Here is a 12182-nt window from a genome sequence, read left to right on the forward strand (position 1 = left end):
CACCTCTCCCAGCCCTGCGAAGGAGGCCAAGTATAAAATATCACTGAACCCCAGGGCCAAGTGGGAGGCCCCTCCCCCCTTACCCCCAAACACACAGGAGGTTCCACTCCCTCCCCAGAACCCTGAAAACTTTCACAACCCTAGGAGCAGGACTAGGCCCACCCCAGAGCCCTGTACTCCCCCAGGGGTGCAGCACCCTGCCCAGCCCACCCCCATATGTACATCCCTGCCCCTCCCTGGGGACAGCTGGGGGTAAGAGAAGCAAAGTGATCGACCCCTTCCCCTTCATAGCTCCAATGACTCACCAGGAGGACCCCAGGCCAAGGGAAGACTCCACAGAAACAGGAAGACTGTGTCACACCAACACACCCATGTGCACACACACATACACAAACACACCCATATCTCCAACTTCTGCCTTGAAGTTTTGGCTGCTGGGGTCCCATATATCTGTGATTCACAGCCCCTCACAGAGAGGAGGAAGACGCCTTCTGGGCGGCTGGTGCCTTGGTGAGCCACACCAAGTGGCAGTGCCCGTGCTGAGCGGAGCAGGTCCTCATGGGCGGGCGGGTGCTGGGCAGCGTCTGTCCCAGTAGAGCAGGTGCCCGCGCCATGTCCCTGAGGTAGCTGGTGCCTGTGCAAAAGTAGGAGCCACAGCTCCCAGGCTGCCCCACCGACGTGGTGGGGCTCCCTCATACCGAGGACTCCTCGGGGTTGGAGTCTGGCAGGGGCTGGCGCTGATGTAGTTTACGCCTTAGTTCGTCTGCCAGCTCAGGCAGGGGGTGCCCAAGCCCCTCACCATGGTCCTCCCCACCTAGCTGTAAGCGCACATAACCATTGGCATTTGAGTTCCGCCCACCCCCCAGGTGAAGCCGAGTTGGGGATGGCAGGGGCTGGCCAGGGATGCCAGGAGGTGGGGAAGGCGGCCCAGTCCCAGGCTGGCACCGAGCATGTCCAGGCACAATCTTGAGGGAGCCATCTGAGTAGTAGTAGCCAACAGGGTCCCAGAGTTTCTCGTCGGTCTCGGGACCAGGGCGGAAGGGGGGGCTGGTGGGTTCCTTGGGAAGCTCCAGAGGGTACACCAGGGTCCTCTCTGCCGCCTTGGCTCCTTTCTCCAGCTCCTCCCTCAGCCGACGACGCAGTGACAAAACAAGCAGCAGCAGCACCAGGCACACGGCCCCCAAGGCCACCACAGCCAGCCACACCAGCCCTAGGTTTTCCAGGGGTGCCCGGGCCTCCAGGGTCAATGAAGGGCCTGCCACCACAGCAACCAGGTAGCCTTCAGCAGCCAGCCGTGCCCCCTGCTCCTCTGAAAAGCAGTGGTAGGCCCCGGCGTGGCGGGGCTGGGCAGCCATCACGACGAGGGCCTGTAGTCGAGCATCATAGAGGAAAGAGCCAGGCTGTTCCGCAGGCAGGTCCCGGCCCCCAAAGGTCCACCGGGCATGGGCGAGGTTAGAAGACAGGCGGCAGGGCAGTACCAGGTCCGTGCCCGCCACCACTGTGATGTTTTTGGGCGTGAGCCTGACTGCAACGGCCAGGAAAGGAGAAGGTCCAGAGTTAGTGCAGGAAACCCAGGGCCAAGGGGAGGTACAGACACCCCAGCTCTGGCCCAGGGCCCATCCCACTGGGAGGAGGACAGAAGACAACTAACTCACCTTTCTTACTGCCACGGAAATTACAGATGCCCGAGGTGTCTGAGACTGTCACTTGCTGGATCAGCAGGGATCTGGTTGGGGAGGCAGGGTCCGTCAGCATCCCCACTCCAACCACCGGCCTTCCCCTCCTGGTCCCAACAGGACCAGAGCCCTGCTTACCCAGAGTGGCCACCCACAGCCACACAGCGGCTGGTATTGACGCTCCAGCCACAGTAGGGGTCCCGAGCGAGGATGCAGTCTGCACAGGAGCGGTACTTCACACAGTCGGCCAGGGGCAGCTGAACCAGCTGCGAGCGGGAACCCGCAAATAGCAGCCTCTGCAAGAAGCAGTGGGCATAGTAGGGTCAGCCAGGCCTAGACACAGCCTGGGCAGTGTCTTTCATGGGTGGGACTGCTGGGGGGCAGCACATGGCAAAAGAGGCCAAAAGAAGGGAGAAGCAAGGATGGAAATACAAGCACCAAAGACCCCGTGGAGGGCTTTCTACAAGCCAGGTGCCATCCTAAGCACCTTGGAGACGACCTTATTGGAGAGGAACAGCAGTCCTGTGGGGCTGAGTGTAGACACACACACAGGTACTCACACCCACACACAGCTCCAGCACAGTATAAACAGCGCGGGAAGTATGTTTTCTGTGAGGCCCACCAAGCCCTCAAAATAGTACCAGCATAGCATAAGCTGTTTTCCTATTTGGAAGGTGATTGCCAATCTGCCATTATTCCAAATTCTGGGGAACAATTTAAGCCACAATAGGTGGTAAAAGGCGAGCTCATGGAAGTTCAGGGTGTCACAACAGGCCAGAAAAAGGTAAGATGCCTGCAGCACTCAGGGAAGTGGAAAGGTATGGGGGTCGGGGATGCGGGGGGCAACGCAACCACGCAGGGGTCTGGCTGTATACAAGGCCTACAGAGCGCAAGATCCATTAGGACTCTGATTTCCTGGAACTTGTCCCAAGCTAAGTGAGGTGTCCTCGAGCGCCTCCCCAGCCCTGAAGGAGCCACACACAGGACTAGGGAAGGTGGAGGAACAGCTGCCGGTGGGGCCTGGTTACTACCTTGCTCCGGGATAGGACCAGGCTTTTCATGGGCTCCTGGTCAAACACCTGCAGCTCCTCGATCAGGTGGACCCAGGGCCCCAGGCTCACAGCCTTAAGCAGCCAGCCATCTCCTGGGAGGGAGGGGGAAGGACAGATATCAAGGAGGGCACAAAGGCCCCGGGGCATCCCCAGATCACCCTATCTGACACAGAGGCCTTCAGCCAGCCCTTGGCAGCCAGGCCCGTGTGCCCGCGTGCCCACCTGTGCCAATGAACAGCACTGTATAGGAGGCTCCATCAAGCCCCATGACCCGGTCCGCCACCAGGTGAGTGAAGTTGGTGTCCTTCTTTACAAGCAGGGGCCGGCCCCAGCGAGGCCACACCTTCTCTTCCATCAGCGGGTGTTTCTTGATGAAGTTGAGGGTGTTGTCGGGCAACTCCAGAGAACTGCTGTAGCCATGGTGCCGGTGCCAATTGTTGATGCACTGGGGGTGGAGGTTGGGGAAGAATGGTCAGCCCATGGGAACGGCACTGGGGTGAGGGCAGCAGCACGCCCCTCCCTGGACAACTCACCGCACCCGGCCGTGGGCTGGGTATGGGGTCAGTATAGAGACCCCACTTCTGGGACTGCTCGCGGTACTCCTTGTAGGGACCCTCGAACACCTTCTGGATCTCTCCCAATTGGTACTCGCAGATGGCCGACAGGTCCACATCGCCCCTGTCACAGCAAGGGAGGGACCCCAAGGGTCAGGGTTGGGGCCCACTTTACCCCAGCTCAGGACAAGCGGGGGAAGGCAGGGCCCGGCACAAAGCGGTTATGGGCACACACAACGTGAAGTCGGCTGTCGTGTGCTGTCAGGGCAGCGCACTGGCCCATCTCCCGCCAACATCCTCCCTGGCTTCCAGAAAACTTGGGAAGGCCAGCTGGACTTGCCCAGAGGCCTGTACCGTAAACCACCCCTAACCTGAAGACCTGCTTCTTCCCACCCACAAGGACTCCTGGCCAGCTCACCATCGTGCCCGAAACACCGCAAAGAAGGTGGTGTTGTGCCAGGAGGCGTCCTGCAGGGTGTGCAGGGCCTGCAGCTGGTTGAGGTAGAGGTGGCGACTGGGGGCTGAGCACACCAGCTGTGCCTTCAGGAAGGTGGTCCACTTCTTCTGCAGGGTCCGTGCACCCCCCATGTCTCCCTGGCAGATGACAAAGGGACACTGGCAGTCAGCCCTGAGCAGGCAGCAGGGACCCCAGTGCCCACCACCCCAGACTGCTGTACCTTGCAGACTCGGGCCACGCGGGCCACCACCTGCTCCATGTAGCAGTCATACTCCAATGCCCGCTCACTGAAGAAGAAGTACACCTTGTCGTCGTCCCCCGTGAAGCTCCCCACGCTCTCCGGGACATAGGCAGAGCCAACAAAATGAGGTTCTAAGGGAAGGGGAAGAGGCTTAGCGAGGCCCTAGTGGTAGCCTTCTCCCCCAAAGCTCTCCCAGTCCCCATGCCAGCTCCTCGGGGCTCACCGTTGAGCCAGAATGCCAGGTACTCTGTCTTCACCGGGTGGTGAGGTCCCATGTTACGCAGGATAACGGGCTCTGTGCCCAGGAAGTTGTTGAGCGTAGCCGAGTATAGCTCGCCGTCTGCGGAGAAACAGGGTCAGCCAGGCCAGAGAGAAGTGAAGGTACTACACTCAGGCCACGTACCCCCAGATGGGAACGAGTCCTAGGGGCATAACCCAGCCTATAGCAGGGCAGGCCACTCACCCACAAGGAGGCCAGCGTGGCCCTTCGCTGGGTCATAGGGGCACCTCCCCTTCCCATCCTCAAAGGCTCCACGCTCCAAGGTGAAGGTGACTATGTCCTGGGACAATGAAGATACGTAGAGTGAGATGCAGAAGGCCCGGCACCCAGAGCAGTGCAAGGAGGGCAAAGGGAGAGCGCAGCACTCACGATGTAGGTGCACTTGGGCTGGAAGGCATAGGTGCCACACACGTACAGGTGGGATGCGTTATACGGCTGTAGGAAACGGATGAAGTTGAAACACTCCGTCTGGGGAGAGAAATGGATTCAGTTAAAAGACGAGAGCCTGAGAATGGGGTCACAGGGACCAAGACCAGGTCCCAGACCAGTACTGGGACAAAGGGAGTCCCAGGCAGAAAGTGTGAGCCATGACGCCCAGCCAGGGGGAAGCAGAGGGTCCTGCCCACCCCCACCCCTCTGCATTTGTCCAAGCACCCACCCGGTTATTCTTTCCTTTCTGGATGCATTCGGTCTTCTTCTCCACAGGCGCCTCCCATGAGATCTGGGGACAAGGAGGGGGTACATCAGCAACATCATAGGTACAGACTTAGCATGGCATATGGCAGCCACATGAAGACACCAAGTGATAGTACATGGTCCCCACTCCCTGGGATCTTATTTCAGTAGAGGACATAGGCCCCAAACACCCCCCCACAGCAGCAGAACCCAGTAAGTGCTGCAGATGGGAAGGCAACTCTTGCCCTCTACCAAAGGCTGCCTTGCAGACCCAGCAAGACGCCCACGGGGGAGGATGTGGGGTGGGCCAGCCTGGCTGAGCAGCAGCCTGACCCAGAGAAGCCCCTGAGGTCACCCGCCTGTGTGCCTCCCGCTCCCCCACCTCTCACCACTCCTTGCAGCTCCAGAGCCTCCACGCTGAAGGCAAACAAGGCCTCCCGGGCCCCCACGTACAGGAGCCCGGTCTGCTCAGTCAGGGTCAGCGTCAGAAAGTCCTGAATGCCCGTTTGGGAGAACCGCCGCACCACTGTGGCCAGCTCTGCAGGGACAAGATGGAAGTGAGCATGGCTGTGGATGGGCAGGCCTTACTAGAGCTCTAGGTACCCACCCCCCAACTCTGAATCAGCCTTCCTCTATACCAGAGATTTTCCACCACTGTGCCACAGGAATTTTTAAAACATGCAATACCTGACTATGTAGTCAGGAGCACTGACTTCTTCTCCCTTAGATTGTCAAATGAAAAAATGACAACAGCCAACAATAGCCGTCCAGTGTGAATGAATCAAAAGTATACCTATTTTTTTTGACAGATCAGCAAAAAATATATTTTATGGTGTGCCACAGAATTTCAGTAATTAGTTTGTGTGGCGTAAGATGAAAAAGGTTGAAAATCACTGCTATATACAATGGTCTCCTGGGCCTAACCATCCTTGTTCCCCACACCAGGGATAGCACCCCACAAGCAATGCAGCCCAGCCCCCTGACTGGCAATAAAGGGCAGTTGCTGAATCGCTGCCTGGCTGACAGCTCCTACGGGCCTCCTAGGCCTTCCCAGCCTGGGAGGGGCAAATCTGAGCTGTGAGAAGGAAGGAAGGAAGGAAGGAAGGACATCTCAGCCACAGCTTCCGGCCGGAGGAAGCCATCAGACGTATGGCTCTGACTCTCAGGGCCAGCAGCAACTCTGGCTGCAGAGCTGAGCACTTTTCCTTCCCAGCTTCCTTCATTGTCTCTTCTTTCTACGCTCTGCTGCCAGCTGTCCACATCACAATCCAGCCAGACCCTGGCCCCTGACCCAGCAGGGCAGGACATACAGAAGTTGTGAGAGCTCCACTCCACCCCCAAAAATCCAGGCTGCCAGAGACACCAGCACAGCTGGCCACTGGTACAAGCAGGGATGGTAGGGGAAAATGAAGGCTGGGGCCAGGGATGGCGCTGAAGCCAGGGGGCTGGGAAGCCTCATTGCCATTCACCACGGAGGGCACCGCAACACTCATATAGTTGCAGGATCCCTATGTTGACTCCCAAAATAGCTGCTAAATCAACGTAGTCTTTGGAGCCAAAGGTGGGCCCAGACACAGGCTGGTAAGGGAGTGAGTGCTTCATTAGCACCCGAGTACAGCCTGTGGAGGTGAGCTCATCCCAGGTCCCCAGAGTGCAGAGATGATACAAACACCTGACATCACCTCTTCATACAGGTGTGTGTGTGTGTGTGTGTGTGAACAGTGAGGGTTGTAAGGTCCATTGTCCTCCCCATGAGCCCCTGCACATACATACCCACCTAGGGCCACCAGATGGCAAGGGTATCAGGGCAGTAGAGGGGTGTATTAAAGTTGATAAGGAGGCTCCTAGGGGCAGAGAGCTGGAAAGATTTGGTGGGAGGGGGCACCCTCGACTTTATGCTTATGATGGCTCTGGTTTCTCTCACCAGACTCTCAGGAACAATTTCAGGAGTGAGGCATGGGGGGAGTGGTGCAGAATGGTCCCTCTCCCTTGCATAACCGGGGGCTGCCTGATCCTAAGCATCAGAGGCAGGGGATAGCCCAGGTCCTGAGCTGGACTACCAGTTCGAAGTCCCTGGGGTCACTCAGTCACACTTCTTAGAAAGCAGGGTCACAGGCATTGGGGAGCCTTGAGCCTGACTGACAGCAGAATAAAGCTGGCCCATTCTAAGGGGCAACTCCTTAGCCATCTCTCTTCCCCCAGAAGCCCCTCCTGGCCCCTCTCCCCAAAGTGGTATATGTTTCCTCGGACTTCAGACACTCACCCCCAGAAGATACTGTCTTCCGGGGCACCAGGTTCCACCACACCTCAGCCCCAATGCCCAGGCCCCACAGCCCCACTGCCAGCAGCCAGACAGCCCAGTGCGGGGCCATGGCACACACCCGCGCCGGCTCTAAGCTCCAGGCCAGCTGCCCTGCTGGGGAAAAAGAAGAGGGTCAGAATAGCAGCCAGAGCAAACAGACCAAAAGGGGGCCCACACAGGCCCACGCCAGGAGGCAATGACAGGACAGAAGACCTCAGCAGGCCTCCCCAGGAGCCCCTCAAGCCCCCTTGCCCCATCCTTGGAGCAGAGATAGAGTCCCCTCATACCTGGCCTCAGCCCCTGCTCCTCCAAAGGACCATGGAATCTCCCTGAAGGGGAGGAGCTGAGTTAGCTGGGGGAGTGGACACTCCAAGACACCTTCTCTGGCCTCCAGTCCCTCCCCCAATCCCTCTCCTCAACAGGAAGTTATTTAAGAAAATAAAAAGGGGACCCCTCCCCCACACTCAGGCCTGACAGATTCGATGATTTCTTAAAATAACCTCTGGAAGCAAGGACTTGACCCTACTGGAGCTCCAGCCAGTCCATTCTGGGAGGTGAACCCCCTTAGCAGTGTGAGGGGGCATGTAGTGGGGGGGAGGGGACTTGATGCATCAGGCGCGGGGATCCTGCCCCAGCCTCTCCCCTCCCCCAGCGCAGACAATGGCCTGGCAGAGCCAGAAACCCCGCTCTACACCAAAAGGGCTGAAGCAGGCCTGCGGATGAAAGGGCTCCGCTTCCCGAGGCCCCTTTGTTGCCCAAGAAGGGAGGCAGGAAGTGGATGGGATGGGCGTGGAAGTGACCAGCGCCTCCTCCGTTCCTCCAACAGCCTCCGAGAGGCACTGGCCCTCGGGCTGGGGGCAGTGGGACCCCAGCCGAGTTAGTCCGATCGGGAATCCCCCGGCGGCGCACTCAGGTGGGGCGGGGAGGGGGACTGGCCTGGGCGGCGGGGGTGGCACGAGGGGACTCCCAGTAAACCGCAGAGCGGCCCCACACAGGGTCTGAGGAGCCTTCCCACTCAGGGATCGCGCCTCCCGCCCGGCCAGGCCATCTGGGTTCATTTTCGCCGCTCCAGGCCTCCAAGACCGGTCACAGAGACACAGAAGCTGAGGACCTGCCCACCCCAAAACAAAGGGCCCCCCACCAAAACCTGGCCCCCCCTTCTCCCCTCCCCCAGGTCGGGGATTTGAATGCAAACAAAGCGGCGGCACTGGGAGCGTGGCGGAGCCTGCCTGGCCTGCCGACGCCCCCTGCCGGCCCAGGACCCTACGCGGGAAGGGCGGGGGACTGGGGGCAGGCTTACCCTATCAGTCCGCCAACACCCCCTACCCCTCCTTCTGCCCCTTACCGCAGGCCGGGTCGGACTCCGCTGCGCGCTCGGATGCGCCCGCTCAGACGTGCGCGCACAGCGGTGCCCCCACCTCCAACTCCTCCCAGGGCGGGGAAATCGGGGCGACCCCGGGTTTAATGCAGGGGCACGGGGTCCCAGCAGTAGCCCATCACCCTTGCCCACCCTGAACAGGGGTCTCTGGGCGAGAGCTCCAGCCGGGGAAAGGGCAGCTGAGTACGGGAGCTGGCTTCCCAGGACACCCCGCCTCCCGGGCGGAACGGGCGGGGGGCCACGGCGGGGAAATCCGATCCCACAACATCGGCCTCGGTCCAAGCCCGCCCCAAACTTTCCGTCGGGGGTGGGGGAGCTGGGGGCAGCTCTGGGGCCTGGAGAGGATCCAGGCCCCAGACCCGAAAACCCGAGGGACCCCTCCTCTTAGCCCTTCTCCCCAGACCAGTCCGCGCCTCCGCACCCCCTGGCTGCGGGCACTGCTTGCCCCACTACGAGCCACGGCCGGGGACGCAGGAAGGATGTTGGGCGGACAACTGTCCCACCCCCGACCTTCCCTGCGCCCCCAGACCCTGTCCCTCGCGCCTAAAGCGGCCCCTGCCAGAGTCGGGGGACAAAGGGGCGCGCTGGTGCCCCGCGGCTGCAACTCCGCGCCGCTCTGGCCTCACTCACCCTCTCCTCACGGCTGGAGTGTCTGGACACCGCCCTCACGTTCGACTCCGACCTGGGGCCGCCCCCGCCCGCCTCCTCCGCGTCCCCTGCGCCACCGCCCCTCAGTCCGACTCGGCGCCCCTGAGCTCGGGCTCCCCGCGCCACCGCGGCGGGCGCCGGCTCTTTCTCTGACCGCCGCTACTCCGCCCCTCCCCTGACGTCAGCCGGCGGGCGGGTGTTGGAGCGGAGGCCGGGGGCGGGCCCCGAAAGCCAGCCTAGGAGGGGGCTGCGACACGCCAGCCCCGGCTTCAGTCCCCGCGGTCCAGTCCCCCCACCTCCGGTCCCTGCCCCGGCCCTGCCGTCCTGCTCCTGGGAGTCGCGGATGCGCCACCGCGCCGGGAGGTGCGGCAGGGTAGGGACTCCGGGCATTGTCAGGAGGAAGCGGACTCACCCGGCCTTTCCGAAGTGTCTCCTCAGGCCCACCGCCGCCTGGGCGGCCGGGCTCGGGCAGGGGCTGAAGGGCCTTGGGGTGAGTGTCCGAGAGAGGGGCGCAGGGGAAACCCGTCTTCTTAGGGCAGATCAGAGTGGTCTGCCTTTTGGCCCCAACGCCCACTGGCGCCTGTGAGACTGCACGGGCCTCCCCAACCAGGAAGACCCCGGTCAGCCGAGACACTGCCCTTGCTTTTCGCTCTGCGGGCGCAGGGACCACTCAGTGCCCCTTGCCCAGCTCCCGGTGGCCACCTTCTATCCCTTGGGCCTAGAGCCTCCTCCCAGGGAATAACTCCTGGTGCCACTGGTAGGCTGAATAACAAGCGACCTGAGCCCCGATGTTCGGATGAAAGGGGCTGAGGGCAGCTATGCGGGAGATCTACGACCTTCAGAACCTCCAGTCTCCGCCCACAGCCGCTCCTAGAAGTAACTGGTAGCTCTGGCTGGGCTGTCTTTGAACTGGAAAGGTGCACAGAGGCCAGCACCCGGAGACAGATTACACCTCCTGGCTAGGGCAGAGGTGAAGAGACAGGCCCCGAGGCTCCGAGGCTCCGAGGCACCGAGGCTCGGGTGGTTGCCTGCAGCCCAGCAGGGGAGAAAAGCTTTAGGGCCCTGTGCAGCAGATCTGGATTATAAATCAGTCCGGACAGAAGCTTTTGTTCTGAGTTAAGACTTGGCATCTGAGAGCGGAGACCAGAGAGTGGTAGAGAGAACTGAGGAGGCAGCCCAGTCTGGATTCAGTAACAACTAGATTTTTGCTGGTGCAAATAAAGGCCCCTTCTCCTGCGTTGGCCAAAGACACATTTCCCAGCTCCTTTCCACCAGAGAAAAAGCTGTGGTCTTAGACATACTGGAGATAGGGAGTGAGCCAGCTATTAGCATGGGGTGGGCAGTAGGCTCTGTACCTCAACAGACAGAGAGGAAGAGGAAGAGTGTGACCCTGGTAAAGTCGCACCCAGTGTCTATTTAGGTGAAGATGGCCTGATACTCAGATCCCCTCACCTTTGTTCTGCGCTGTAGACTCTGCAACCTGCCTCCGCTACATTTTCTTTTGCTCCACCCTCAAGACCACTTTTGCAAAACTAGGTATTATTTTTCTCATTTTGTAGATAAAATGAGTCTCAGAGAGAACTGCTCGAACTCACATGTATATTAACAGGTGAGAATGTTAAATCAGGCCCTGGGAATCCCACCATCTTTACACTAAGTCACAGTGGATCCTGACAACTTTTGGGACCCAAAAGTTCCATTTCCTGCAGGTTTTCCTCACCTTCCAGCCCTGCCCCCCAGCCCCACCCTCTAGGTGTAAGGGTTACCAGGCAGAGACCTGAGCTCCTGGCTCCACCTGCAAGATGGCCCCAGTGGAAAGTTTAAAAAGGTGGTTTGGTTTCATTGGCAGGGACAGTCTTCCATACCTCAAGGCAGGCTTCTGTATTCTAGTAACAGAGTCAAGGGAGCCCTTCCCTTCCAAAGGCTCCCCAAAGATAAGGCTGCAACTCTCCACACCCCTTTTCCACCTGTGCCCATTTCCTGCTGGGTTCTATTCATTTCCAGTACTGGCCTTTTCCATGGGTGGGTGGTCAGGGGATAAAGTTTCCTGCATGACTACTTGCTTATGATTCATACTTTTTAATATAAGCACAACTGGTTGAAAATGCAATTCCTAGGTCTTAAATTAGGAAACAAAATTACACACACACACACACACACACACACCATAAAAAGGCTCCTGTACCTACCAACCTCCCTGGCATATTGTCTGGCATTTTCTGTGGAAGGTACCCCCCCCCCCCTCAGCCTCAGGCCCTGACACTTCTGCTTGCCTCACTTACTCAGCTGCTTGAGGCCAAGTCAAGGAAAAACAGAGAGGTGTTAAATGCCTTCTGAGGTTTGCTCCAGGATACAGTAGCAGCTGAGCCTGGCCCCTAGAGGTGGGCTCAGGAGTCAAACCTGAAAAGCAAGGTTCCTCTCTCCCCCACATATCGATCCTATGCCATAGTGGCCTTCATTTGAGCTTCCTGCTCCCTAGCTCTTCTGAGGCAGTTTTTGACCAGAGGGGCCAGGCTTCATACTGGGGTTCTCTAGCCAACCCCGCCTGGCTACTTCCCTGGGAGCCCAGAGCTGCTATCAAGCCACTGGGGGAAATGAAAAAGCCTGGGTGGGCCACCCTTCAAGGATCTTTCTGAGGGCCTGGGGACTGAGGTCAATGGGGACATAGGAAAAGGACTTCCTCTCTACTTCCTCCTGAAGGAGAGTTATCAAAATCACCCACCTGGGACGCTTTTCCCTTCCCAGCCCCTCCCTGCCACCACACCAAAAGGAAGCAGGAAAACATCCGTCATCACAACCCCGGATGCTGCTTTTCCAGGGGCTTCAATCAGGATATCCCTCAGCCTTTCCCCAGGGGCCTGTAGCTGGAAAGGGCAAGTGGTGAAGATACCAGCACCATTGTGAAATTCTTGGCCTAGA

General features: G+C 59.3%; 1 protein-coding gene across 8 annotated transcripts; it reads right to left on the reverse strand.

The window, feature by feature from the left end:
• On the reverse strand, positions 1-10040 carry SEMA4C (semaphorin 4C). Of its 8 annotated transcripts, none has more exons than XM_053925361.2 (16): positions 9676-10040; positions 7525-7566; positions 7199-7351; positions 5325-5473; positions 4919-4981; positions 4630-4728; positions 4444-4540; positions 4204-4320; positions 3960-4111; positions 3701-3876; positions 3262-3406; positions 2951-3173; positions 2708-2820; positions 1815-1972; positions 1656-1726; positions 1-1525 (listed from the first exon to the last, which is right to left on the reverse strand). In XM_053925361.2, the coding sequence occupies exons 3-16, from the start codon at positions 7305-7307 to the stop codon at positions 693-695; spliced, it is 2505 nt and encodes an 834-aa protein (XP_053781336.1). In that variant the 5' UTR covers positions 7308-7351; positions 7525-7566; positions 9676-10040; the 3' UTR covers positions 1-692. The 8 variants fall into 8 exon arrangements, with proteins under 8 accessions (XP_053781336.1, XP_045060711.2, XP_045060710.2 ...); XM_045204776.3 differs by lacking the exon at positions 9676-10040 and adding an exon at positions 9246-9390 and having other exon boundaries at positions 7199-7348; XM_045204775.3 differs by lacking the exon at positions 9676-10040 and adding an exon at positions 9246-9390.
• Between the last annotated feature and the right edge of the window lie 2142 nt (positions 10041-12182).

The sequence above is a fragment of the Desmodus rotundus genome, chromosome 5 (assembly GCF_022682495.2).
Source record: "Desmodus rotundus isolate HL8 chromosome 5, HLdesRot8A.1, whole genome shotgun sequence".
In the NCBI taxonomy this organism is placed as follows: Eukaryota; Metazoa; Chordata; class Mammalia; order Chiroptera; family Phyllostomidae; genus Desmodus; species Desmodus rotundus.

Excerpts from the sequence above, each read along its gene's own strand:
- SEMA4C (XM_045204778.3), bottom strand. The coding sequence starts at position 7,307 with ATGGCCCCGCACTGGGCTGTCTGGCTGCTGGCAGTGGGGCTGTGGGGC. Across the intron at positions 3,407-3,700 it reads GCGGTGTTTCGGGCACGATG|GGGCGATGTGGACCTGTCGG; the intron begins GTGAGCTGGCCA and ends TTGCTGTGACAG. Across the intron at positions 1,727-1,814 it reads GCTGTGGGTGGCCACTCTGG|ATCCCTGCTGATCCAGCAAG; the intron begins GTAAGCAGGGCT and ends CTCCCCAACCAG.